The 27,954-nt window shown below is 49.5% G+C and overlaps 1 protein-coding gene across 1 annotated transcript in view; it reads left to right on the top strand.

Moving 5' to 3' along the window:
- The window catches only part of LOC142259294 (uncharacterized), a 130,799-nt gene that overhangs the window by 16,607 nt on the left and 86,238 nt on the right, over positions 1 to 27,954 (top strand). The window contains 7 exon segments of the mRNA XM_075331768.1: positions 2,698 to 3,160; positions 3,242 to 3,365; positions 3,449 to 3,546; positions 13,459 to 13,608; positions 13,738 to 13,917; positions 13,999 to 14,122; positions 14,206 to 14,319. Coding sequence (XP_075187883.1) covers positions 2,906 to 3,160; positions 3,242 to 3,365; positions 3,449 to 3,546; positions 13,459 to 13,608; positions 13,738 to 13,917; positions 13,999 to 14,122; positions 14,206 to 14,319 — 1,045 coding nt within the window. The 5' untranslated portion in view covers positions 2,698 to 2,905.

Here is a 27,954-nt window from a genome sequence, read left to right as displayed (position 1 = left end):
CTCTCCAACAACAGGAACATTTCCCTGCAACCAGAAAAAATGTAACACCTGTCCATTTATACTGACAACGGGCAAGATAAAGATTCCCAGATCACATCAGGACTACAAGATCCCAGGGACCTTCAGCTGCATCACGACTAATGTGGTGTACTTAAATATATGTACCAAATATCCAACTGGGGGTCTGTATGTAGGGGAGACAGGACAACAGCTCAGGACAAGGATGAATTCTCATCGCCACACAATCAGAGAAAAAAGGATTAATCTACCTGTGGCCAAATATTTCTGTAACCCTGATCACAGCATCATGGACATGAAGTTGCTGGTATTGAAAGGAAACTTCAAATCCTAGAGAGACATAAGGGTTTGGGAAAACGTATGATGACCGGTGACACATTCAGAGCAGGAATGAAAGTGTCACATGGATTTATGTCTTTTTACATCAATTAAGAAATGTGCTCCTCAGAGCATCTGGGGGCATCACAACTCTGGACCAGACCTCAATCAGAGGTCAATAAGACTTTCACACTACTTATCTATGAACAGCTGCAATATTTACTGCCACAACTGATTGTCCCCTTGCCATACTGATCGTTCTGCTTCACATAACTTGTCTTAGTTACTGCACTATTCTATGTCCTATTGTGTATAAATATGTGACTCTTCAGATTTTGTGTTATACTGAGACTGATGAAGAGACCTGAGTAGTCTCGAAAGCTGCTACCGTATTATTACCATCTTTTCAGTTAGCCATTAAAAGGCATCAACCACTGAGGACTCTCAGTTCTTTAGTTTTTACTATATTCATTGGGTGCTCAAAGTGACCAGTCAGCGTGATTCTCCAGGTCAGTGTGATTACAGCAATATCAGACTTGCACATTTATTATTATTATAATTATAATGTGGCGCCCTGGACTAGCCAGGTCGTCACAGGTACTACAACACAACACCCCCACCCCGAGATAGGCACATCAGCCAGACACAAAATCCTTGTTGCCTCCCTCCAGGGGCTGATGTCCACACCAGGTGGGGTGGAGCCAGGCGGTTGGCCCCACCCACCGAGGAGTTGACAGTCCTGGAGGCGGGAAAAGGAAGGCAGATCAGTTAGGGAGGTGGAAGTGAGAGGAGTGAAGTGGTAGTAGAGGAGCAATCTGACCGTGTCCGGGTGTGTGGCCCGGGCACTAGAGCAAGGTTGGCAGACGGTGGTGGCCGTCTGCAGGACAGGCAGATCAACGCGGAACCGTAGGACCGGGGACGGGCGGTGGCCCGCTGGTACCAAACCGGGGAGCGAAGTGAAGCCAGCACAAACCGGCAGGGCCTGCGGACCCCGACCAGGCTTGGAGTCGCCGTTAAATAGGTCAAATCCGTCAGTGACCGGAACCCCAGGGGTTTCCTAACAGCCAAGACCCGATTGAAGGCAACCGTCCAACCAGCGAAAGGAAATACAGCTACCGCCACAGCTAGAGTTCCAAGGGCCAGAGCCTGCGGGCAAAAGGGCTCCTCCAGCACATATACACGCTGGGGAGCGGGTTACCGGTGGGAAGCCATCGGGACCGAACATACACAAAAGGTGCAGGGAAAGGCAGCCACCACCAACCGTCCAGGAGAAACCACAGCAGCCGGCTGCGGGACCTTTCCATCCAGCCGTTTGGTTTACCAGAGACTTTGCATCCATTTGTGGCTGAGTGAGTACTACCATGCCATCCGGCACCGTGCTGCGCAGTCCAAGCGACCCTGCACTTTGCCAACCCTGCCTCCCTGTCACCTCACCGGGCCCCGGGACCACCAACCCCCTACCCACGGAGGGGAGAGAAACATCCCAGCTGCTCCCTGCCATTGCTCCTGGGATCCCCGTCAATAGCAGCAGTGGTGCCCAACCTCACCACAACCCATGGGTGGCGTCACGGACCAAATCCCCAAACCGAACTACCCCCCTTTCACTCACGGGCGAGGAGCGCCGCTCGAGTCCCCGGATCCGGCCCACCGCTCGAGCCACCGAGCAGCAGCAGCGCCGGACCCGAGCGTGGTGAGCGCAGCGCCCCGCCACCCGCGACATGTGGTGACTAGAGATGAGCGGAAATTGAGCAGCTGATGCAGCTAAACTTTTTTAAAGATCGGTTTTGGACCTGAACTTAATTTGGAGTCATTAATTGGGCAGTTCGCGTCTCAAACCACATGCAGCCATAAAGATATCACTTCCAGGGGAAGTTTTTCCCATTTTTTTGGTTTGTGCATACTACATCTGATCACGCTGTTGTTTTCCCCAGTGCGAGCCGATCAAACACTGCAAGCGTCTCACACCGGGCTGAGCACCGAGCGTACCCGAGCACAGCGATGCTCACGAGAGTGGTTTGCATTCGTAAAGCATCTGATCTCCAAACTCAAACTTAGTTTTCTTGGAAAAGTCTGAGTTCGTACTGAAAACCAAAGTTCAGTTTCACTCATATGTAGTGGTGAAAAAAGTCACTTTTGTAAAAAAAAAAAAAATGATTCTGACAACTGTAACATTATTATTTTTTCATCAATGGAATTGAGTGAGGGCTTGTTTTTTTCTTGATGAGTGACATTTTCATTGATACCATTCTAGGTACAATATGAATAATCTGATCACTTTTCATTGTATTAATATGGCTATAAAATGATATCTCACCTCCCTTATCTCCATTAATTTTCCATATCGGCTCATCTTCTTCCCAGTCAGGTCTTTATAATATCGGATCCTCTCAATGGAGATCTTCTATAGAAGAGAATTCTCCTGATTGCCCCTTCAAGGATGGATATAGACAGGGACAAGATGGCGGAGAGGATATTACACCTCACCCTAGAGATCCTCTTCTGGCTTACTGGAGAGGTGAGAGATTCTGATGACGTCACATTACATCATTCTTAACTATGGGAATAACAGATGGAGAGAACTGGAGAGGTGAGGACTCTGGAAATGTCTGGAGTGAGATTTCTTACTGTGTCTCTCCATAACCAGGATTACACAGTAGTGAAGAAGACCTCTAGTGAGCGCTGTCAGGCCCCTGTGTCTGAGGGATGGGGAAGACCCCTGAGCCCAATCACGGGGCCTCCACCTCACCCCCCGATACATGAGGACATCAATGACCAGAAGATCCTAGAACTCACCTACAAGATGATTGAGCTGCTGACTGGAGAGGTGACACTGCTGGGAATGCTGGGACATTATACAGTAACGCTATGAAAGGATCGGGGGTGATGGTATCATTGTATGTGTCAGGTTCCTATAAGGTGTCAGGACGTCACCATCTATTTCTCCATGGTGGAGTGGGAGTATTTAGAAGGACACAAAGATCTGTACAAGGACGTCATGATGGAGGTTCCCCAGCCCCTCACATCACCAGGTAATAGACAGGACTAAATACACACGGCCTATAATTATCTGTATGTAAGGAATGAATTCAGTCCCTGTATGTGTCTCCTCCAGGTCTATCCAGTAAGAGGACAACACCAGAGAGATGTCCCCGTCCTCTTCTCCCACAGGACTGTAAACAGGAAGATCCCGATGTTCCTCAGGATCATCAGGTAAATGGAGAGAAGGTGCCATGAAATCTCCCTATGATGTGTAGACGGCTGTGAAGGTCTTGTGCTCAGTCTTGTTTTATCCTCCAGTATTATATGTGTTATACTTGTGTAATGAGAGCGGTGGAGATGGCAGGATTAGGAGAGATAAGAGCTTTGATGATTCCTTTTAGTCCTCATTCACACTACTGTATTTTCAGTGCTGTCCATAAAATAAACAACGTCTCGCCCTCAGACCATTGTTATCCAATGTGGCAGTGCAGATGGGGATTTTCTCCCTCACTGACTGAATCTGTGTGTGAGAATAATCCCAGCATCCTCTAGTGCAGTCATGGTGAACCTTTCACAGGCCGAGTGCCCAAACTGTAGCCCTAAACCCATTTTTTTCCGAAGTGCCAACCAATCCTATTATGTAAATAATTGATTTTAACCTTACCTTTGCAGTCTTCTCTTCTCTTCTCTTCAGCAGGGGGCATCACGCTCATGCGTGCTTACCACACATTGAAACTGAGCCACTACTCTTGTCGCAGGCGGAGTAGGGGACGCTGCGCTCTCCCACTGCTCGGGTCCGGCTGCTGCGGTGGTGGCTCGAGCGGTGGGCCGGATCCCGGGGACTCGAGCGGCGCTCCTTGCCCGTGAGTGAAAAGGGGAATGGTTTTGGGGATTTATTGTCCGTGACGCCACCCACGGTTGTGGTGAGATTGGTGACACCACCGCTGCTCTGGACGGGGATCCCGGGAGCGATGACAGGGAGCAGCTTGGATGTTGTTTCTCCCCTCCGTGGGTAGGGGGGTTGGTTGTCCCGGGGCCCGGTGAGGGTTAGGGATGGATGGCAGGCTGGTTACGGGGCCTGGTGAGGTGCAGGGTCGCGGGGGCAGCGCTGTGCCACACGGCACGGTGGTACTCACTCAGCCAATGATGTACACAAAGTCTCCAGTAAAACAAACGGCTGGATGGACGGGTCCCACAGACGGCTGCGGTGTTTTCCCTCCCGGCAGGTTGATGGTGACTGCCTTTCCCTGCACCTATGTAGAATGTACGGTTCCAATGGGTTCCCACCGGTAACCCGCTCCCCAGCTTGAAGGTTGCTGAAGGAGCCCCTTTTGCCCGCAGGCTCTGGCCCTGGGAACTGTAGCCTTGGCGGTGACTGTGTTTCCCTCTCTCGGTTGGACTTTTGCCTTCTATCGGGACTTGGTTGCTGGGAAACCCCGGAGGTTCCCTTCGCTAACGGATTTGACAATTTCAACGGCGACTCCTAGCCTTGTCGGGGTCCGTAAGCCCTGACGGATGGTGCTGGTTTCTCTTTGCGTACCGGTCCGGTACCGCCGGGCCACCGCCCGTCCACGGTCCTTACGGCTGGCTCCGATAGGCCTCTCCTGCAGACGGTCACCACCGTGTGCCAACCTTGCTGTACCGTCCGGGCCACACACCCGGACCAACTTTAGACTGCTCAACTGCTGCTTCACTCCTCTCCTCAAACTCTCTCCCAAACTCTACTGAACTCACTTTCCTGCCTCCAGGACTGTGAACTCTTCGGTGGGCGGGACCAACCGCCTGGCCCACCCCCTGGTGTGGACATCAGCCCCTGGAGGGAGGCAACAAGGATTTTTGTTTGACTTTGGTGTGCCTGACCGGGGTGTGGGGTGTGTTGGTATAGTGCTTGTGACGTCCTGGCTTGTCCAGGGCTCCACATTCCCCCTTAGTAAAATGCAGACCGTCCGCGGGCTGCCCGTCCATCACCGGTTTTATTTTCACAACTGAAAAAGATAAACGGTAAACATATAACAAGCATATTTAATCTTCCCACATCGGGAGGCACATTTCTTAAACGTTGCTAACGGTAACGGCTTCCGCTCTCTCCCACCCAAGCAACCTGGCCCTGATGCTGCCCCTAAGCAAATGGGCAGCACCCCTTGACCCCAGTCCAGCACAAGTTGCCCGAGCGAGTTCTGTCTCTTTCAGGGGACCCACGTCCATGGGGAACCCCTGAAACCCCCCCCGGAGGATCGCCACCGGTTGCGGCAGTGGCGGGCCTGGGCCATCTCTTTCCTCCAGGCCCATCCTCCAAATCAGCCTCTCTGGAGGCGGTAACGGTTTAGGCATAAAAACATTTTTATTTACAAACCACCAGTTCGTGGTTGCCCTGCCAGTTCTCGGGCTTGTCCGTAGCAGTTTCTACACATGGTTTAAGAACAGTGCCCACGGGGACAACAGTTGCCGGCAACGACCGGTTCAAATCAGGGTTGCTAATCAGGTGAACTTCGGTGGATCATTTTTGACTTATCATTTTCAACTTTCAAAAACGGTACTTTGGTCCCAACGGGGACAACTTGCAACGGTACTCCGCTGCCTTTACTCGGACTCTTCGGTGTCGGCTGGGGGAGGGGGCGCGGTGGACACTCGGGCCTCTTGGCTGCCCTTCAGCTTTGCATCCAACGCGAACCACCCCCTCTCCCCACAGTGCCGGGTGTATTGCACTAAATCTCCCGGCATCAGGTTGCGACCCGGGTGCTCCTCCGGCAGGTGGGTGTTGACATCCCACCGGGCTACAAAGACCTCGGCCTCCAGGCCCGGCTCGTATATGAAGCCATAGCCCTGGTGGACATCAAACTGCCTCACCTGCCCTTCGTAGAGTGGGCCCCGGACATGGAAGGTCGCTTGACGGAGGCTTTCCTTTTCCCGGATCGTGCGGGCCACCAACTCCGCCTTCTTCCTCTCCCTCTCAGCGATCTCCGGGCCCAGTGGCGTTAGCTCCCTATCCCAATACGGGGCTGCTGCGAGCTCCGGCGCACGGGTCGGACCCCGCGAGACCTTCTGGACACTGCCCACCACTGGCAATCTGGATGGAAGGTCCCGCGGTGACTTGGCCTGGGGTGCTGCCCTGCAGTGGCAACCCGGCGCAACCTCAGCCGAGGTGTGGGGGATGGGCGCAGGGGTCCTCTTCCGCCGGGCGTCCTGCACGGAGTGGCCTGTCGGCTCCGGCTCGGGGGAAGTCTCCGCAGATGCCTCCGGTTCAGGCTTCGGCACCTTCCACGGAAGCAGTTCTGGTCGGTCACGGGCTCTGGCTGCAGGCCGATCCGCCTGGGCGGACGTCCGGGGTACCGCTACCGGTTGCGGTGGTAGCGGGCCTAGTGGCGGGGTCGTGGCAGCCAATACGGGTAGCAGGGGAGGTAGCAGGGCGAGCGGGTATGGACCAAGTCCCTCGGCCGCGATGACCGACCCACTGGGGGTACAGGGGCGTGGGTCACTCACCCTTCCTTCCAAAACTCCCTCTTTCTCGTGCCTCCGTACGGTCACCACAACTTCCGCCATGTCGGCCTCCCACTCCTCCAGGAGGAGCTGCATTTTGACCTGCAGCCGTTGTTGGAGCTGAGCGGTCTGGACCTCCACCCACGCCGCGGTTCCAGGCGCGGGGGCTACGGTGCTGCGGGACGGCATAAACATGGCTCTGGCGGCCTCTTCCAGGAACCAGCAACAAGATGGCTGCAGGGTCCTGGCGTCCCTGCTTTTATAGCCGCTGGCTACATGCGGCCAGACGCCATCAGTCCCCCTTAGTCTTTTTCTGGCTCCTCCTCTACAGGGGCGGGGTTTCGGCCTTCGCGCCTCCACTGCTCGAGGAGACGCTCGAGCGGGGATTTTTCACTCCCAAGATGGCGGCTTCACAAATTTTTTGGCCGGACACCTCCGGCGGTCACAAGGCGCACCTCTACCAGACGGCAGAGCGGTAAGATCCTGTTCGTGACGCCAAGTTGTCGCGGGCAGAGGAGGGGACGCTGCGCTCTCCCACTGCTCGGGTCCGGCTGCTGCTGCTGCTGCTCGGTGGTGGCTCGAGCGGTGGGCCGGATCACGGGGACTCGAGCGGCGCTCCTCGCCCGTGAGTGAAAAGGGGAATGGTTTGGGGGATTTATTGTTCGTGACGCCACCCACGGTTGTGGTGAGATTGGTGACACCACCGCTGCTCTGGACGGGGATCCCGGGAGTGATGACAGGGAGCAGCTTGGATGTTGTTTCTCCCCTCCGTGGGTAGGGGGGTTGGTTGTCCCGGGGCCCGGTGAGGGTTAGGGATGGATGGCAGGCGGGTTACGGGGCCTGGTGAGGTGCAGGGTCGCGGGGGCAGCGCTGTGCCGCACGGCACGGTGGTACTCACTCAGCCAATGATGTACACAAAGTCTCCGGTAAAACAAACGGCTGGATGGACGGGTCCCACAGACGGCTGCGGTGTTTTCCCTCCCGGCAGGTTGATGGTGACTGCCTTTCCCTGCACCTATGTAGAATGTACGGTTCCAATGGGTTCCCACCGGTAACCCGCTCCCCAGCTTGAAGGTTGCTGAAGGAGCCCCTTTTGCCCGCAGGCTATGGCCCTGGGAACTGTAGCCTTGGCGGTGACTGTGTTTCCCTCTCTCGGTTGGACTGTTGCCTTCTATCGGGACTTGGTTGCTGGGAAACCCCGGAGGTTCCCTTCGCCTACGGATTTGACAATTTCAACGGCGACTCCTAGCCTTGTCGGGGTCCATAAGCCCTGCCGGATGGTGCTGGTTTCTCTTTGCGTACCGGTCCGGTACCGCCGGGCCACCGCCCGTCCACGGTCCTTACGGCTGGCTCCGATAGGCCTCTCCTGCAGACGGTCACCACCGTGTGCCAACCTTGCTGTACCGTCCGGGCCACACACCCGGACCAACTTTAGACTGCTCAACTGCCGCTTCACTCCTCTCCTCAAACTCTCTCCCAAACTCTACTGAACTCACTTTCCTGCCTCCAGGACTGTGAACTCTTCGGTGGGCGGGACCAACCGCCTGGCCCACCCCCTGGTGTGGACATCAGCCCCTGGAGGGAGGCAACAAGGATTTTTGTTTGACTTTGGTGTGCCTGACCGGGGTGTGGGGTGTGTTGGTATAGTGCTTGTGACGTCCTGGCTTGTCCAGGGCGCCACACTCTCTTCCAGACACAGCAGTTGGAGTGATCTTTCTGGAAAAAATTGCAGTATATTAGACAGAGATTTTAGCATGGAATGCAATCAGATTTCACCCTGTAATCCACATCTACATTTCAAAGTCTGAACATCTTGAAATCCCATAAAGACATATGAGTTGCTCCCCTCCTCCATCATTGTGTAGTTCTGTCCCCCTTCCTGGGCCACTTCCTGGTAAATATGTCCCTCATCCTTTATATATATTTCCTACATTCTGGTATATTTGTCCCCATCATGGCCCCATCCTGGTAAATGTACCCCATCCCAGCATATTCCCCATTCCTGGTAAATGTACCCCATCATTGTAAATGTATCCCATCCTGGCATGTTCCCCCATGCTGTTAAATGACCCCATCCTGGTAAATCTACCCCATCCAGGCATGTTCTCTTATTCTGGTAAATGTCCCCTTTCCTGGTAAGCATACCCCATCCTGGTAAATGTACCCCATCCTGATAAATGTCACCCTTCCTGTTAAATGTTCCCCATCCTGGCATTTTTCCTCATCCTGACATGTTCATGTACCCCCATCCTGGCATGTTTCCCCCCATCCTTTCATGTTTCCCCCCATCCTGGTAAATGTATCCCCCATCCTGGTAAATGTACCCCTTCCTGCTAAATGTACCCCATCCTGGCATGTTTCCCCCCATCCTTGCAGCCATGTTTCCCCCCATCCTTGCATGTCCCCCCCATCCTTGCAGTCATGTTTCCCCCATCTTTGCATGTTTCCCCCATCTTTGCAGCCATGTTTCCCCATCTTTGCACGTTCCTCTCCATCTTTGCACATTTCCCCCATCCTTGTACACTTCCCCCATCCTTGCAGCCATGTTTGCCCCATGCTCTGTTTGCCCTGTGCTCTGTATGCCCCGTGCTCTGTTTGCCCCGTGCTCTGTTTGTTTGCCCCGTGCTCTGTTTGTTTGCCCAGTGCTCTGTTTGTTTGCCCAGTGCTCTGTTTGTTTGCCCAGTGCTCTGTTTGTTTGCCCAGTGCTCTGTTTGTTTGCCCAGTTATCTGTTTGTTTGCCCAGTTATCTGTTTGTTTGCCCAGTGCTCTGTTTGTTTGCCCCGTGCTCCCATGTTTGCCCCGTGCTCCCATGTTTGCCCCGTGCTCCCATGTTTGCCCCATGCTCCCATGTTTGCCCCATGCTCCCATGTTTGCCCCATGCTGGCACTGTCCCCCCACGTCTTGGCACAGCCACACACAGCTTAAAAATAAAAAAATAAAACCAATAAAAAAAAACCCCTCACCTTCCAGCACTCGCTCCACCGCTGCGCTCCGCTGGGTCCTCAGTCAGTTCCCGCGTGGCCACAAGACGCCGGCGCCGCCTACTGGCGCTCCTCTGTCTCCTAGGCAACAGGCCTGCTGCCTAGGTGAGGGGGAGTGTCAGAGGGAGGAGAAATGTCTCTTCTGCTAAACACAACTTTGAACTGCCGGTGCGATCACACCGACAGTTCAAAGTGGCTGAATGTGGCGACAGCGCTCGTGCCAGCAAAAAGGGCTCTGCGTGCCCAGTCTGGCACGTGTGCCATAGGTTCGCCATCACTGCTCTAGTGTCTTCCGTAAATCGGAGGAGACTCGTCCATTCAGGTCTGTGTCTGCACAAACCATTAGATTCCCACCAGCTCCACCATACAGCAGACATTGTGTTACGGATACATTGCAGTTCTGTAATGTAGGAAGCTGTAAATGGTCTTGTAAATTATTAATAGCGGCTGTAAATACCGGATTGTATATAAATGACAAATAAGAAAAGACTTGTCCTAGTTTTCTGGATGAAGCTGTGATGATTTTTTTTATCCGGTCGTGTGATCCCGGCATTAGAGGCCGTTACATCCCGGGAAGAGAGGATTTATCTAGAAAGTGTAAAATCTTTCCCTTCCCTGAATATTTCTGCCTCCGGTCACATCCCGTCTGCCGGTATAACGGGCTCCGCACCACAAAACTTGGGTTTTTCTAAGTCACTTTTTTTGCCTTTCTTTATTAATTTTTTTGTTCCAAATTCTTCAAAATGGTGCAAGAAAAACTATTCACACCCGATGAACTTTTCCACATTTTTTCACATTACAGCCACAAAAAAATGGATTTTATTGTTTGTTTTTTTTATAACAACACAAAGTAGCAAACGTCTGTGAAGTATAAAGGAAATTATACATGAATTTTTAAATATGTTAAGAAATTTAACTCTGAAAATTGTGATGTGCATTAGTATTCAGCCCCCTGAGTGAATATTTTGCAAGACAAACCTTTCACTACAATTGCTGCTCCCAGCCTCTTGGAGGATGTGTCTACCAGCTTTGCACATCTAGAGGTCACATTTTTGCCCTTTCTACTTTATAAAACAGCTCTATCTCAGGTAAATTGGATGAAGGTGTCTGTGAAGCAATTTCCAATTCTTATTCTTTTGCTTTTAAAAATTTCTATTATTCTATAAAGACCAAATTTGTGGAGTTTATGACTTATAGTTGTCCTGTGGACAGATTTTCCCTCTGAGCTCTGGATCTCTCCTGCTTTTCCATTGACCATAGGCCTCTTGGCTGCTTCTCTATAATTAGTGCTCTCCTTGCTTGGTATGTCAGTTTAGGTGGACGGCCATGTCTTTGTTTTGCAGTTGTGCTATATGTGACAACTCAGCATCTGAAGATTTGTTTGAGGGGTGAACTGTTCTTAATTAGGCCAGACCTTTTGTTTCTTTGATTGCCAAATCAAGAGAAGTTAGCCATTGTTTCATGTCAAAGTGACTGGAGCCCTATTGCCTGTTAAAAATGGATTGCGTCAGCCTCTTTGACTATGTCAATTAGAGGAATATTATGCAGTCGAATTGAACTGAACCAATGAGAGAACAGCCATCTCCCACCAATCCTGTAAGATACAATACTCTGAAATGAGAACTGAAGGGTATAAAAAAGGCTTTGCTCCTCTTTCCACATTCATTTTGCAGGACTTCAGCCTAAAATCCTCATTTTTAGCTGGAGGATCACAGATCTGCTTCACTGCTCAATGCTGAGCCCACAATTGTGCCTGAAGAACCCAGGTGAGAACAATTCAGTTGCCGGGCTACATATCTTGCTGTGCTCAGTCATCTTTCTAAGCTTGCCGCTATCTCCTCTCAATGGGTGCTCATCAAAAGCGGGGTGCTGCTGGCTGGGATAGTTGGCCCAGGAAGCCCGGAAAGTCGCAAAGATTCCAATCCCTTGAGAGCCAAAAGATGGGTGAGACTCTGTCGTTTGTACCATCTTCTGTTCTTGCTGGAAATGTACGATACGTGTTTGCCTGTTGGTGAACCAGTAACATCCTACGAAGGTGTGGTTCACTCACCGTGTGTTGTCTGAGTAGTGTTCTACCCACAAAAAAAGAGTGCAAGTGTTCAGTGGGATGAGCCCTGGCCCGAGCAGTCTTTCTGAAGACAGCCAGGCCAGCGGACGACTGTACCCACTGACCCTTGTGTCTCCACACTATACTCCAGCTTAGTGTTTAGTGAGATGTTCAGAGCTTTTGCTATTTTTTTTATAACTGAACCCTGCTTTACTCTTTTCCACAACTTTATGCCTGACCTGTCTGGTGTGTTCCTTGGTTTTCAAGATGCTGTTTGATCCCTAATGTTCTGAAATAAAACGTGTGAAACCTTCACAAAACAGCTGTAGTTATACTGAGAATAAATTATACAGGTGATTGAATTTACTAATTATGTGACTTCTGAAGGCAATTGGTCACTCAGGGGCATCATACTACAAGGGGCTTAATACAAATGCACATCATAATATCCAGATTTATATTTTTAAATATTTAGAAAACCATGTATCATTTCCTTTACACTTCACAAATACTTGTTACTTAATGCTGGTATATCACATAATTGTATGACATAAGGCACTTCCACCATAAAAATCGTAGCTGGGGTGCTCTCATATTTCTCCTCACCATGTAGAATAATAATAATAGAAAAGAGGCACCCCCAGATGAAAGTGAAAAACTTGGAAAATGTATTAAACATTCAGTCTTAGTGCATCAGACGTTTCGGCCCAGAACATGGCCTTTGTCAATGACCAACAAATGAGTTATACCTTCAAGCCATAAAAATTCCTTGAGTAGGGAACATGTTCAAAGTGCTATTAGGTATGCACTTGTGAGATAAGGCTCTATTGAAAGCAGCATCCACCGCTATGTATTTATAAAGCACTAGATATGTGCTGTAAGATAGGGCTCTATTGAAAGCGGTATCCACCGCTGTGTATTTGTAAAGCGCTAGTGAGTTGGCACCATCTGTATGGAATCTATGAAGCAGCGGTATCCAAAATGAATACCCCAAGCTTGCTAACCTGTCCTCCTATTGCCGTCCTTCTATTCCTTTAATGGTCACTCGTCTCTGCACCCGCTCTAGTTCAGTTATGTCCTTCTCATTCACTGGAGCCAAACACTGTGCAGAATATTGTAAGTGTGGCCGCACTAGTGACTTGTATAGAGGCAAAACTGTTCTTGTCCGGAGCATCTGTGCCTCGTTCACTGCATCCTATTATATTATCTGCCTTGGCAGCAGCTTCCTGGCACTGGTTGGTTTTCTCGTTCACCCGCACACCCACGTCTTTTTCAGTGTCATTATTATGCAGTAATTTTGCGACGATTTAAAAAAATTGCAGTTTAAAAATCAGCCAAAAAAATCTGAAAAGCAAAAAACCTACAAACAATGGCAAACATACAGAAAACAAGCAAACAGATGAATATTATAAAATAGTCACGTGCCATACATGTCAAGTAAAAGACGCTTCTTAATATTATTGGATCAAGAATCTTCATTTTGGTTCCTGCAGCCCCAAAACCATGAATTGTCTTCTCCTTCATGCCATACATGTTAGCGTTATTTCTGCAGCCAGTGATCGGATATAAAGTCTCCAGTAATTATGTTACTATACAGGATTCTTTCTGATATCACATCGTCATCTTCTCCCCATTCAGGTCCCTACAATATCGGATCCTCTCAGTGGAGATCCTCTATATAAGAGCATTCTCCTGATTGCCCCATCAAAGATGGATAAGGACAGGGACAAGATGGCGGAGAGGATATTACACCTCACCCTAGAGATCCTCTTCCGGCTTACTGGAGAGGTGAGAGATTCTGATGACGTCACATTACATCATTCTTCTCTATGGGACTAACAGATGGACAGAACTGGAGAGGTGAGGACTCTGGAAATGTCTGGAGTGAGATTTATTACTGTGTCTCTCCATAACCAGGATTACACAGTAGTGAAGAAGACTTCTAGTGAGCGCTGTCAGGCCCCTGTGTCTGAGGGATGGGGAAGACCCCTGAGCCCAATCACGGGGCCTCCACCTCACCCCCCGATACATGAGGACATCAATGACCAGAAGATCCTAGAACTCCCCTACAAGATGATTGAGCTGCTGACTGGAGAGGTGACACTGCTGGGAATGCTGGGACATTATACAGTAACGCTATGAAGGGATCGGGGGTGACGGTATTATTGTATGTGTCAGGTTCCTATAAGGTGTCAGGACGTCACCGTCTATTTCTCCATGGAGGAGTGGGAGTATTTAGAAGGACACAAAGATCTGTACAAGGACGTCATGATGGAGGTTCCCCAGCCCCTCACATCACCAGGTAATAGACAGGACTAAATACACACGGCCTATAATTATCTGTATGTAAGCAATGAATTCAGTCCCTGTATGTGTCTCCTCCAGTTCTATCCAGTAAGAGGACAACACCAGAGAGATGTCCCCGTCCTCTTCTCCCACAGGACTGTAAACAAGAAGACCCCGATGTTCCTCAGGATGTGTTTCCTCCAGCTCTATCCAGTAAGAGATATCTACTCATGTACTTTCTGCACTAATTGTGTGTTTACATTTTTAGGTTTTCTGCTCTGGGGTTTTTTTAGCTGTATTTTCTTTGCTTCTGCTTCTTCTGCTGTTTGTTTCTAGTGCCTTCTCTATGTCAATATAAGGCTATGTGTCCACGTTGCTTTTTACCTGCTTTTTACCTGCTTTTTTGCTGCTTTTTCAACTGCAGCGTTTAATGCCAAAATGGATGTGTTGTGATTTTCAAGCATAGTCTATGGGAATTTGGGTTTCTTGTGCACACTATGTTGTTCAAAAAGGTGCCTTTTTGTGGCAGAAATTTGGGCAAAAACTCTGCTTTTCAAAGAAGCAACATGTCAATTGTTTTTGCCATTTGCGTTTTGAACTGCAAAGCAGAGTTTTTGACGAAAGTTCTGCAACAAAAAGGCAGCAGTTAGAACAGCATAGTGCGGACAAGAAACCCAAATTCCCATAGACTTTGCTTGAAAAGCAGAACACAACCATTTCGGCATTAAACGCTGCAGTTGAAAAGCAGCAAAAAAGCAGGTAAAAAGCAACGTGCGGACATAGCCTTAGAACAGCATAGTGCGGACAAGAAACCCAAATTCCCATAGACTATGCTTGAAAATCAGAACACATCCATTTTGGCATTAAACGCTGCAGTTGAAAAAGCAGCAAAAAAGCAGGTAAAAAGCAATGTGGACACATAGCCTTAAGGGAGCTCAAACACCTGCAGAGGGTTCATGAATACCCTGTTTCCCTGAAAATAAGACCTAGTTACAGTAAGGGACAGCGTCGGGAGGAGTCAAACTGCGCTATTTCTTAGGAACCCCATCAGTTGTATTCTAAGGTTGATTGTTTAACCCCTTCACGACCGCGGGCCGTAAAATTACGTCCTATTTTAACGAGACTTAACGACCAGGGACGTAATTTTACGGCCTAAACTTCATTTGATTGCCGTGGCCATAGCAACGGCTTTCAAATGATGTCCCCTGCTGTTTCTTACAGCAGGGGACCTTTGCTTGACCCCAGGGGGGGTGGCATCGCCACCCCCCATAGGCGATCGATGTGATTGGCTGTTCAAATCGGAACCGCCAATCACATTGATCACGCTGTTTTCGGCAAAAAAAAATGCCAAAAATAGCGTGATCTTGTAAAATCCAGCTAGGACCGGAGCTGCAGCAGCTCCGATCATTGGCTGGAAGCAAGCAGACACTGTGGCCCCCCCTGCAGCACTGATTGGAGCGATCGTGCGATGACGCGCAATCGCTCCAATCAGTGTGCAGTGGGACGGTCTGATCTGCCGGTGGCCGCCCTCCCCAGGCCTGTGCTGGTCTGGGGACCCTCCCCCAACATGTCTGCAGCGTGCAGCACTGGCTGGTACTAGTGGTACCACGCCACTGCTGCTGCTGCCGCTGCTGTCACGTCGCAGGAGCGGTGAGTATTGTGCTCACCTTGCAGCCCCTGCGCGTGCCCCCCTGCGATCTTCCCCCCCCCCCCCGACATCCCGATCTGCCCCCCCGACATCCCGATCTGCCCCCCTGACATCCCGATCTGCCCCCCTGACATCCCGATCTGCCCCCCCCGACATCCCGATCTGCCCCCCGCCATCTCTATTCTGCAGCTCCTCCGGTATCCCTCCTCCCCTGCTCTCTTGCAGCCCCTGCGCGCTCTTGTGATTTGCTCCTGCGCGCTCCCGTAATGGCCCCTGCCCGTGCCCCCCTGCGATCTGCCCCCCGCCATCCCGATCTGCCCCCCCGCCATCCCGATCTGCCCCCCCACATCCCGATCTGTCCTCCGACATCCCGATCTGCCCCCCCGACATCCCGATCTGCCCCCCGCCATCTCTATTCTGCAGCTCCTCCGGTATCCCTCCTCCCCTGCTTTCTTGCAGCCCCTGCGCGCTCTTGTGATTTGCTCCTGCGCGCTCCCGTAATGGCCCCTGCCCGTGCCCCCCTGCGATCTGCCCCCCGCCATCCCGATCTGCCCCCCCGCCATCCCGATCTGCCCCCCCACATCCCGATCTGTCCTCCGACATCCCGATCTGCCCCCCCAGACATCCCGGTCTGCCCCCAGACATCCCGGTCTGCCCCCAGACATCCCGATCTGCCCCCAGCATTCCCGATCTGCCCCCAGCATTCCCGATCTGCCCCCAGCATTCCCGATCTGCCCCCCAGCATTCCCGATCTGCCCCCCAGCATTCCCGATCTGCCCCCCGACATCCCGGTCTGCCCCCAGACATCCCAGTCTGCCGGCCTCCCCCGTGATCTCTATTCTGCATCTCCTCTGCTGTCCCCCTCCCCCTCTGCTGTCCCCCTCCCCCTCTGCTGTCCCCCTCTGCTGTCCCTCTCCCCCTCTGCTCTCCCCCTCCCCCTCTGCTGTCCCCCCGACGTCCTCTTACCTGTCTTCACCGGCCATCACATCTGCCTCCATCGCTGGGTCCTTCTTCCTGGGTCTTCTGCTGAGCTGTCCAACTTCCTGCCTGCTGGCTGCTGCAAAGCTGTTCCTCATGCAAATCCTCTGGGTAATGTGAGTATAACTTTTTTTTTTCTTTTTTTCCTCTATCCCCTGTCAATTCTTACACCTCATGCGTCCGTGCGTCCCGCCGAGCGCTGATCAGGGATGCAGATAACGTATCTGCATCCGTGGTCAGTTTTCGGCGGGACTTTTTTTCCCGTATTCCCGACGCTTTTTGTATTGCATCTGTCCGTGCGTCCCGCCGAGCGCTGATCAGGGATGCACATAACGGATCGGCATCCCTGCTCAATTTTTGGCGTGACAAAAAGCATCGGGGATACGGAAAAAAAAGTCACGGAAAAAAAAGTCACGCCAAAAATTGAGCAGGGATGCCGATCCGTTATGTGCATCCCTGATCAGCGCTCGGCGGGACGCACGGACTGATGCAATACAAAAAGCGTCGGGGATACGGAAAAAAAAGTATCGCATCTGTCCGTGCGTCCCGCTGAGCGCGGATCAACATCCCTGCTCAATTTTTGGCGTGATTTTTTTTTTTTTTTTTCGTATCCCCAGCGCTTTTTGTATCTCATCCGACCGTGCCTCCTGCAGCGGCCGATCAGTGCACCGCGTCTGTGCGTTTGAAAAGTCAAATGGCGTTCCTTGTCTTCTGAGCCTCGCCATGCGCCCAAACAATTGATTTCCACCACATGTGAGGTATCTGCGTACTCGGGAAAAATTGCACCATACGTTTTATGGTGCATTTTTTCCTGATACCGTTGTAAAAGGAGAAAAAAAAAATACCTTGTTGCTGCAAAATTTTTTTTTAAAAAAAAATAAATAATTTTCACGGTTCAACGTTATGAACTTTCAGTGGAGCCCCTGGGGGTACAAGGGGCTCACTAAACATCTAGATAAATTCCTTGAGGGGTCTAGTTCCAAAATGGGGTAATTTGTGGGGGAGCTCCACTGTTTAGGCACCATGGGGGGGGGGTCTCAAAACGTGACATGGCGTCCGCTAATGATTCCAATCAATTTTGCTGTCAAATGGTGCCCTTCTCTTCTGAGCCCCGCCATGCGCCCAACAATTACTTTCCACCACATATGAGGTATCTGCGTACTCAGGAGAAAATGGACAATACATTTTATGTTGCATTTTTTCCCCGATACCCTTGTGATAAAAAAAGCTACCTAGTTGAAGCAACAGTTTTGTGGTAAAAAAATGTTTTTTTCTTTTCACGGCTCAACGTTATAAACTTCTGTGAAGCCCCCAGGTGTTCAAAGTGCTCATCAAACATCTAGAAAAAATATTTGAGGGCTCTAATTTCCAAAATGGGGTCACTTGTGGGGGAGCTCCATTGTTTAGGCACCTCAGGGGGTCTTCAAACCTGACATGGCGTCCGCTAATGAGTGCAGCTAATTTTGCATTCAAATGGCGCTCCTTGCCTTCCGAGCACTGCCGTGTGTCCAAACATTTGATTTCAACCACATATGAGGTATCTGCGTACTCAGGAGAAAATGGACAATACATTTTATGTTGCATTTTTTCCCGATACCCTTGAGAAAAAAAAGCTACCTAGTTGAAGCAACAGTTTTGTGGTAAAAAATTTTTTTTTTCTTTTCACGGCTCAACGTTATAAACTTCTGTGAAGCCCCCAGGTGTTCAAAGTGCTCATCAAACATCTAGAAAAAATATTTGAGGGCTCTAGTTTCCAAAATGGGGTCACTTGTGGGGGAGCTCCATTGTTTAGGCACCTCAGGGGGTCTTCAAACCCGACATGGCGTCCGCTAATTAGTGCAGCTAATTTTGCGTTCAAAAATTCAAATGGCGCTCCTTGCCTTCCGAGCACTGCCGTGTGTCCAAACATTTGATTTCCACCACATATGAGGTATCTGCGTACTCAGGAGAAAATGGACAATACATTTTATGTTGCATTTTTTCCCGATACCCTTGTGAAAAAAAAAGCTACCTAGTTGAAGCAACAGTTTTGTGGTAAAAAAAATTTTTTTTCTTTTCACGGCTCAACGTTATAAACTTCTGTGAAGCCCCCAGGTGTTCAAAGTGCTCATCAAACATCTAGAAAAAATATTTGAGGGCTCTAGTTTCCAAAATGGGGTCACTTGTGGGGGAGCTCCATTGTTTAGGCACCTCAGGGGGTCTTCAAACCCGACATGGCGTCCGCTAATGAGTGCAGCTAATTTTGTGTTCAAAAATTCAAATGGCGCTCCTTGCCTTTCGACCTCTGCCGTGTGTCCAAACATTTGATTTCCACCACATATGAGGTATCTGCGTACTCAGGAGAAAATGCATAATAAATTGTAGGGTGCACTTTCTCTTTTCTCCCTTGTAAAAATGAAAATTTTATGGCTAAAGTAACATTTTTGTGTTAAAAAGTAAAATTTTCATTTTTTCCTTCCACATTGCTTTGGTTCCTGTGACGCACCTAAAGGGTTAATAAACTTCTTGGATGTGGTTTTGAGCAGTATGAGGGGTGCAGTTTTTAGAATGGGGTCACTTTTGGGTATTTTCTGTCACCTCGGCCTCTCAAAGTCACTTCAAATGTGATGTGGTCCCTAAAAAAAATATTTTGTAAATTTTGTTGGAAAAATTAGAAATTGCTGATGAACTTTGACCCCTTCTAACTTCCTAACGAAAAAAAAAATTCTTTCGAAAATTGCGCTGGTGTAAAGTTGACAAGTGGGAAATGTTATTTAGTAACTATTTTGTGTGACATATCTCTCAGATTTATGGCCATAAATTTTCAAAGTTTGAAAATTGCGAAATTTTCCAAATTTTCGCACAATTTCCTAAATTTTCACAAATAAACGCAAAAAATATCGGCCTAAATTTACCACTGACATGAAGTACAATATGTGACGAAAAAACAATCTCAGAATTGCCAGGATCCGTTGAAGCGTTCCAGAGTTATAACCTGTCAAAATGACACTGGTCAGAATTGCAAAAAATGGCCCGGTCATTAGGGTGTTTTAGTGGCCGGGGGTGAAGGGGTTAAAGGGAACCAAACATCAGCATTTTCCTATATAAGGTTCAGCCAGTGCAGTACTGGCACTATCAGGCACATTGTGTCCATACCATTAGGGGGCTGCTCGGGTGTTTAGGCAGTGAAATTCAACTTTATAAAGTTTGAAAATTCATGCACTTTTTGATTGACGTGTGCACCTCGCTGTTAATGTTCAAGCGGGTTATGCACATGTATTCCTGCCCCCGCCGCCTGTTCCTCCCTCTCACTGGCCGTATGTAAATTTCTAATCTTCAGTTACACGCCGTCGGAGTTAGCGCCTGCGCATAGCGCTCATCTCCGGCGCCATGTTTCTGAAGCCCACAGTATTATGGTGCATGAGAGGGCGGTGCATGAGAGGGCGGCACATGCGCCCTCGCTTCTTCAGATCTGTTGTGACCGCGGGAGCGCGCGTGGTCACAACAGGACTGGAGAACAGCTGATCTTACCCTGATTAGCTGTAGCAGACGTCTCCTACGATATAATCTTCTGCAGCTAATCGGTAAGATCAGCTGTTCTCCAGTCCTGTTGTGACCGCGCGCGCTCCCGCGGTCACAACAGGTCTGAAGAAGCGAGGGCGCATGCACCGCCCTCTCATGCACCGCCCTCTCATGCACCATAATACTGTGGGCTTCAGAAACATGGCGCTGGAGATGAGCGCTATGCGCAGGCGCTAATTCCGACGCCATGTAACTGAAGATTAGAAATTTACATAGGGCCAGTGAGAGGGAGGAACAGGCGGCGTGGGGGGGCGGGGATACACGTGCATAACCCGCCAGGACATTAGCAGCGAGGTGCACAAGTCAATCAAAAAGTGCATGAATTTTCAAACTTTATAAAGTTGAATTTCACCGCCTAAACACCCGAGCTGCCCACTTATGGTATGTACACAATGTGTCTGATAGTGCCAGTACTGCACTGGCTGCACCTTATATAGGAAAATGCTGATGTTTGGTTCCCTTTAAGGACCTTTGATGATGTTGCGGGCGGGGAATTGACCTTCAGCAGGGGGGCTGCTCGAGACGCTCGGATCCGGGTGGTTGCTGTGGCTCAAGTGGCAGCCAGACCCGGTCGCGCGCAGCCGTCCGTCGCCCGCAAGTGAAAAGGGGGTAGTTATTATACAGGGGAGGTTTGTCAGTGACGCCACCCTTGGGTTGTGGTGATGATTGGTGACACCGCCGCTGCCTTGTTATGGGATGTTCAGGGCTGATGGAACGGGGCAGCAGGATGGTATCCCCTCCACGGGTAGGGGAGGTGTTGTTTCGGGGCCCAGGTGTTGGTGGGATGGAGTGATGGGGCACAGTCTGCAGGGTTGGACCGAATGATACCGGTGTACTCACTGTTTGAATAAAGACACACAGAGTCCAGATAGTAAACCAACTGCCGGTAACCGGTAGCCTCCGGAGGGGTGTGCTTGGGTCCTGCACACTGGTTGACAGAACAGGGGCCCTTCCTCCTGCGCTTTTGGTTTGTGTCTTGTGTGTTGACTAGTCCGCATGAAATGAGTAAGTCCACTCCCTTTGTCTTTTCTGTGGGAGCTGTGGCCCACGAGAACTGACCCGTGGGATCTTTTTTTTTTTTTTAAATCAGATACTTTTTTATTAAAACAGAATACATACAACAGAATAACAAATCGGCATCCAAATTAAATTTATCACATCTATTACCCCTTTAACTCCCCCTCCCGCCCCCTCCCCCACCCCGGCAGCAACACTTCTCCCCAATACTACATCCCATTTAGTACACACTTAGGATACCCTTCAACTGTAGTATAGCAACCATCCCGTTGTGCAAGAGGAACAACTAGTAACACAAATAAAACAAAACATACACATCAGAGGTCTCAGACGGCTATCCCGGTCCCAGACCAGTTTATTGGTCCATCACTCGTCTTATTCGCATTGCAGCCAAGGAGACCATAGCTTCTCAAACATTTTAACATTCCCCCTTCTTTCATACACTCCCCGTTCCAGCTGAAGAATACATTTCACCCTTTTAATGTACTCTCCCCTGGTCGGGGGGTCTTTTTTAATCCAGGACCTGGCGATTAGCTTTCTTGCCGCATATAGCAGCCTAGCAATGACAATTTTCATAGTATTTTCCACCCCAAGCTCCTCAACATATCCCAATAGGCATATCACTGGTTCCCTGGGGAGGACACACCCATATGTTCTTCCTATCTTGTGGATAACCTTAGTCCAAAAGGAGACCAGTCTCGGACAAGACCACATCATGTGAAAAATACCTGCGTCAGGTCCCTGACACCTTGGACACTCCGAATTCCTTTTCAACCCCATTTTAAACATCAGTAAAGGAGACCTATATACCCGGTGAATCACGTATAGGTGAGACAGTCTGGCCGGTTCGCTCATGGAAAGTTTAGGGACATACGCCAGGATACTCTCCCACACCTCCTCCGTTATCGGCACAACTTCCTCCTCCCATTTAGATTTAGTTTTAATTGGGTATTCTAACAGAAAGGTATGTAGTATATCTTTATACGTGCCAGAAATGATCCCTTTAGTGCTTCCTCCGCCCTTACACACATACTCCAGTACCAGGTCAGTCTGTATGGCCACACTTTGTTTAGCCGCTTGGGCTGCAATCGCATGTTTTAATTGTCTGTAGTGGAGCCAGCCGGACGGCGGTAACTGAAACTCACTCTGTAACTGCGGGAACGACTTCACAATTCCTCCGTCCAATATCTGATGCATGTATATTACACCCCTGCGTCTCCACTCCTCAATATTCCCCATTTTCTGAATCTCCGGGAGATTACTGTTATCCCAGATAGGTGTAAACTTAGTTACCCGGGTCACCCCTCTCACCCTTTTCAGCCTATCCCAGGTCTTATTTATAAGTGCCATTGTAGGAGATGTTCTACCCAGGAGCCCCACCGCACCATCCTCTAGTCCCATTACCAATGGACTTCTACCCACTATGTATTCCAGTACTTCTTTAATGCCCCCATCTTTCTCTCGATCAGACCAACCCCTGAGGTGTTGACATTGCGCCGCTATATAATACAATTCCGGATTTGGGATTGCTAGACCCCCCTCATCCTTCGGCCTTTGTAAAGTCTCTAATCGCACCCTAGGCTGCTTTTTACCGCACACCAGGTCCCTAAACAGCGAGTTTATCCCTTTAAATCTTTTCCTTGAAATACAAACAGGGGCATTGTGCAGTATGTATAGGAGTTTAGGCATTACTACCATCTTTAGCAAATTAACCCTTCCAACAACTGACAAATGTAGCTTGTTCCAGGCATCCACCTTGGCTCTCAATTTTTTAAGGAGAGGCCATAAGTTCACCTGTATGTATTTTTCTACTGGCAGAGATATCTGGATACCTAGATATTTAAATTCGTCCACATTCTTCAATTTGTTAGCCCCAGTATCCTCATTTGTCCAGGCTACTTCCCCATCCACTTTAAAGAGGCTCGATTTAGACCAATTAATGGTCAGTCCCGAAACTTCTCCAAATTTCTCTATTATCTGCATGGCATGATCCAATGAGGCTGATGGATCCCCCAAGAAAAGTAATAAATCGTCAGCATAAAGAGCTATTTTCTCCTCTAAATGCCCATACTTAAATCCATGGATCTCCTTTGTTTTCCTAATGGCCGCCGCCAGAGGCTCTATTGCAATAGAAAATAGGAGCGGCGATAGTGGGCAGCCCTGCCTCGTTCCCCGGTGCAACTCAAACGCTGAGGAGATCATACCGTTAACTCTAACTTTAGCAGTAGGCCTATTATACAACAGCTGCACCCACTTTACAAACCTTGGGCCAAAACCCATATGCTGCAACACTTTCCACAGATACCCCCACTCAACACTATCGAACGCTTTCTGGGCATCTAGCGAAGCGATCACCCTCCGGCCAGGGTTGTCAGGCGGCAACTGTAGATTAAGGTACAATCTCCTGATATTAGCAGCTGTCGACCTATTGGCCATGAACCCTGATTGGTCCATATGTATTAGGTTAGATATAACTCCAGTCAGCCGGTTTGACAACACCTTAGCTAGAAGCTTCACGTCCGCTGTTAATAACGAGATGGGTCTATATGAGTCTGGAAGCCTCGGATTTTTATCCTCCTTAGGAATTACTACTATTATTGCTTCTCTCATAGATTCAGGCAATACACCTTCCCCCTCCGCCACCTCAAAGACTTTCAATAGTTTGGGTAATAGGATTTCTTCTAACTGTTTATAAATTTCAACTGGTAGCCCGTCTGCTCCCGGTGCCTTGTCATTGCTCATGCCATGCAGAGCGCCCTCCAGTTCATAAAAAAAATATAGGTGACTCCAGTTTATCTCTATCCGCCACAGACAACACCGGAAGCTCACCTCTCTCAAGAAATGAGTCCACCTCTTCCACCCTCATCTCTCCAATAGAAGAATATAGCGTGCGATAGAAATCTTTAAAGACCCCAAGGATCTCCTCAACCTCAGTGACCTGTGTCCCCTCCACCGTGTCCATACCATGCACAAATGAACTACTCCTTTGAGCTGCAGCTATGACCGATAATAGATGACCAACTTTTTCCCCCTCCTCATAAAAATGCAATTTTTGGAATGCCTGCTTCCTTATCGCCTTCTCCAAAAGCATCTTATTAACCTGTTCATGCGCCTGCCTAAGATTTTGCTTCGCGTCCATAGTAGTACTCCGGATTGCTTCCAGCTCTGCCTTATCTAAGGCCTCCAGGCTATCTTTCTCATCCTGCCTCGTCTGTGTTTTACGTTTACAGATATCCCTGAACAGGAGCCCCCTGAGGTATGCCTTCATCGCATCCCATACCACCAGCGGACCAGTGCTACCCTCGTTGTGGATAAAGAAATCCCCAAGATCCCGTTCTATATTCCCCATATTAATATGACGGATCCATGCTGGATGAAGCTTCCACTCTCCCCTCCTTCCCCCTGTCAGGGTCCCCCGTCGTATGGATACTAGAATTGGGCTATGATCTGAAATCACTCTTGTCAGATATTGCACGTCGCTTATCATTGCATCCATCAGATCACTAGCTAGAGCCATGTCAATGCGGGACAGAGTGTTATGCGAAGCCGAATAACAAGAGAAGCAGGATATCCTCCCATTCCTCACTCGCCAGGCATCCACCATTCCAAGTTCCCCAATAAGAGTGCCAAACGAAGTCATACAACTATCCTGGATACCTGGAGGTCTACTACTCCTATCCCAGTACAGGTCTATCACATTATTGAAGTCCCCCACCAGTAAAAAAGGGATTACTCCCCCCTTCTCAGAGAACTCCCTTATCTCCCTTAGTTTGGTGCACTTATATGGAGGTGGTATATATATTGCAGCTATACACATGAGTCTGCCAAATATTTTACACTTGACGGCCAGACACTGTCCCTCTTTATCCACATACACTTCTATCTCTTCATATTGCACAGAGTTATGGATCAGCAGTGATACACCCCTTGCATAGTTGGAAAAGGTGGAGTGATAGGCCTTCTGCACCCATCTCCTATTTAAAACATGTGTTGTCTCCTTTGTTAGATGCGTTTCTAGTAGACATATTACTGACGGGTTCTGGTCTTGAACATATTTAATTATTGCCGCTCTCCTAGACCTATCTGATAACCCTCTAATATTCCAACTCAACACCTTAATTCTATCCCCCATTATCCCACCCAGTAAAACCATCAAACCTTGTAGTATCTCCCCATGCTGCCTCTACCCTACCCCTTTCCCCCCTCCCCCCCTGCTCCCCTCCCCTCCTACTCCCCACCACTTCGTGTTTTCGAGTACTCCCGTGAAGCATCGGGTTTTCCAAACCTGGTCCATAATCCCTACTAAATTCCCCCCTACCTCCCTCGCCTTCCCCTCTTAGACACATTTTAAAACTCGTCCCTTTTCCAACAATTCTCCACTCCCCCCTTTCTATGTATAATCATATTCCACTCAACCAATATAACAGTAAAATGGCGAACAGTAATTAAACTGGAATCTCAAATTGTAAATACCACCACCGCGCCTAATTAGGCAGTCCCCATGTCCTGCGAAGCTCACATCAAACCCTTCGCATTGCCCCTGCATACTACCTCAATCCCAAAGGGAAGGAGAAAAAAAAAGAAAAAACAAGAAGGGTCCCCTGTAAGCTCCTAAGGATGTCGTAGAGCCTCAGCCGGCCGTCTCCAACACACTGCAGATTCAGACAGTCAGCTCATTCCTTCAAACGGATCCGCTTTTCGTTTGCGTCCAACCACTGCATGGCTTCCTCTGGAGTTGTAAAAAAGTGCACCCGCTCCAACGCCGTCACTCTTAGCTTTGCCGGGAACATCATTGAGTATTGCACCCCCATCTCTCGCAGGCGCATCTTTACTCCTGTAAAAGTCATACGTAGCTTTTGAACAGAAATGGAGTAGTCCGGGTATATGGAAATTCTCTGGCCGTCAATCATAAGATCCTCCATGTCTCTTGCCTTTCGCAGTATAGTGTCCCTGTCTCTGTAGTTGAGGAGCTTGGCTAGCATAGTGCGAGGGCCCCTGCCTGCTGGTTGTGGCTGCATCGGGACTCTGTGTGCACGTTCCACGGCATAGAGCTTGGATAAGACATTAGCACCCATTTTCCCCCTGAGCCAGTCTTCTACATATTCAGTGGGGTTTCTTCCTTCCGCTTTCTCAGGGATGCCGACAATTCGGATGTTATTTCTTCTAGAGCGGTTCTCTAAATCATCATTTTTTGCCATGATTTCAGCTATCTGCTGTGCAAATGTTTTTTCAGACTTTTGTAGTTTTGTAATATGATCCTCTGTTATCCCCACTCTCTCCTCTACAGCCGTTGTTCTCAGATCGGCTTTCTTGAGGTCTTTCTTGATGTCAGCAACCTCTGCCTGTAATCCCTTAACTTGCTTCGTCAGGGTAGTAAGAGCTTCTTTACAAAAAGACACCACTGCAAAAATGTCCTTTAAAGTGGGGTTTTCTGGAGCCTCCTGTGCACTATGTGCTTTCTCTACTTCTCCTGTCTTATCTTGCTGCTTTTCACCATCCCCCATCTCATCAGAGCTGGCATTGTCTTCTCCCTCCTCCATCTCACCTCTGTTATCTGTATGCTGAAGTGATTTCTCTGAAGTCCAGGCAAATTTCTCCAGCCTTGCCGCGACCTGCATCCTCTCCTGACAGGCTGCATTAACTTTCTCAGCTTCCTGCCTTATCATGGCACCATCTTGAGAGCTGGGGACTTTCCCGCCTCCATTATCTTTTTGCCTGTGACGGACCATGGCACTCTGCATCCACCAGACTCACCCCAGATAAGTCCTCACCACCTTATCTTCCTGACAGCCGGCTGAGGCAGTGATAACAAACAGCGGTATTCAGGGATTTATCAAGGGAGTCTGCACGACCCGTGGGATCTTAACAGGCACTTGCAAATGCCCTATCCCCCTCGTTGGACTTACCCTCTCGCTCTATCTGGGCTGCCGGTGGGAAAAGACTTGAAATCTTGTCCCCTGCTGGTTAATTAGAAAGGTGCTTGAAGCTGTCCTCGCCCTAGGGTCCAGGCACCCCGACTGTGCACAGCCTCCAGACTGGATTCCCGCTATCGGCACTGGCGGGCTACATCCCTGCCCTGGTCCACTTAAAGTCTCCCGCGACTGGATCTCCGTCGCATGTGGCCCTGCTTTGCCGTCTGCCACCTAGTCAGGTTAAGTAGTCCGGGGCTCCAACCCCTGATCACCACTTCACCGTCCTCTCACTTCAACTGTCTAGCACTGTTCTGTGTGTTTCCCTCCCCTGACACCTCAGAACCCCTAGGTGGGTGTCACCATCTGCCTGGCCCCGCCCACTGTTGTGTCCCTATTGTCCTGGGTGGTGACTAGGGTTTGATGGCTGGTGTTGGATACCTGTGTGTGGGGTTTTGTGTTAGAAGGCCAAGGAGGAGGGAGTCCTGCACCTTGAAGATGGATGCAGTCTTCTGTGACAACCTGATTTTGTCAGGGCGTCACAATTACTATAAAAAGTCATGTGATATTGAGAGTGTGCCATGCGGCCAGACATATGCAAAAATAGGACTGCACAGCACGCACCTGGTGCTTTTCAGTCCCGTCTCCTTGTCCACAGGCTATATATTCCAAGCAGCATGTGCTTGGGCCTATCCCGCCCACAACCATGAATTAGTCATGGAGACGGGACTGAAA

This window comes from Anomaloglossus baeobatrachus, assembly GCF_048569485.1.
Source record: "Anomaloglossus baeobatrachus isolate aAnoBae1 chromosome 5 unlocalized genomic scaffold, aAnoBae1.hap1 SUPER_5_unloc_6, whole genome shotgun sequence".
NCBI classification, from domain to species: Eukaryota; Metazoa; Chordata; class Amphibia; order Anura; family Aromobatidae; genus Anomaloglossus; species Anomaloglossus baeobatrachus.
This window is presented reverse-complemented; position numbering and strand designations above follow the sequence as displayed.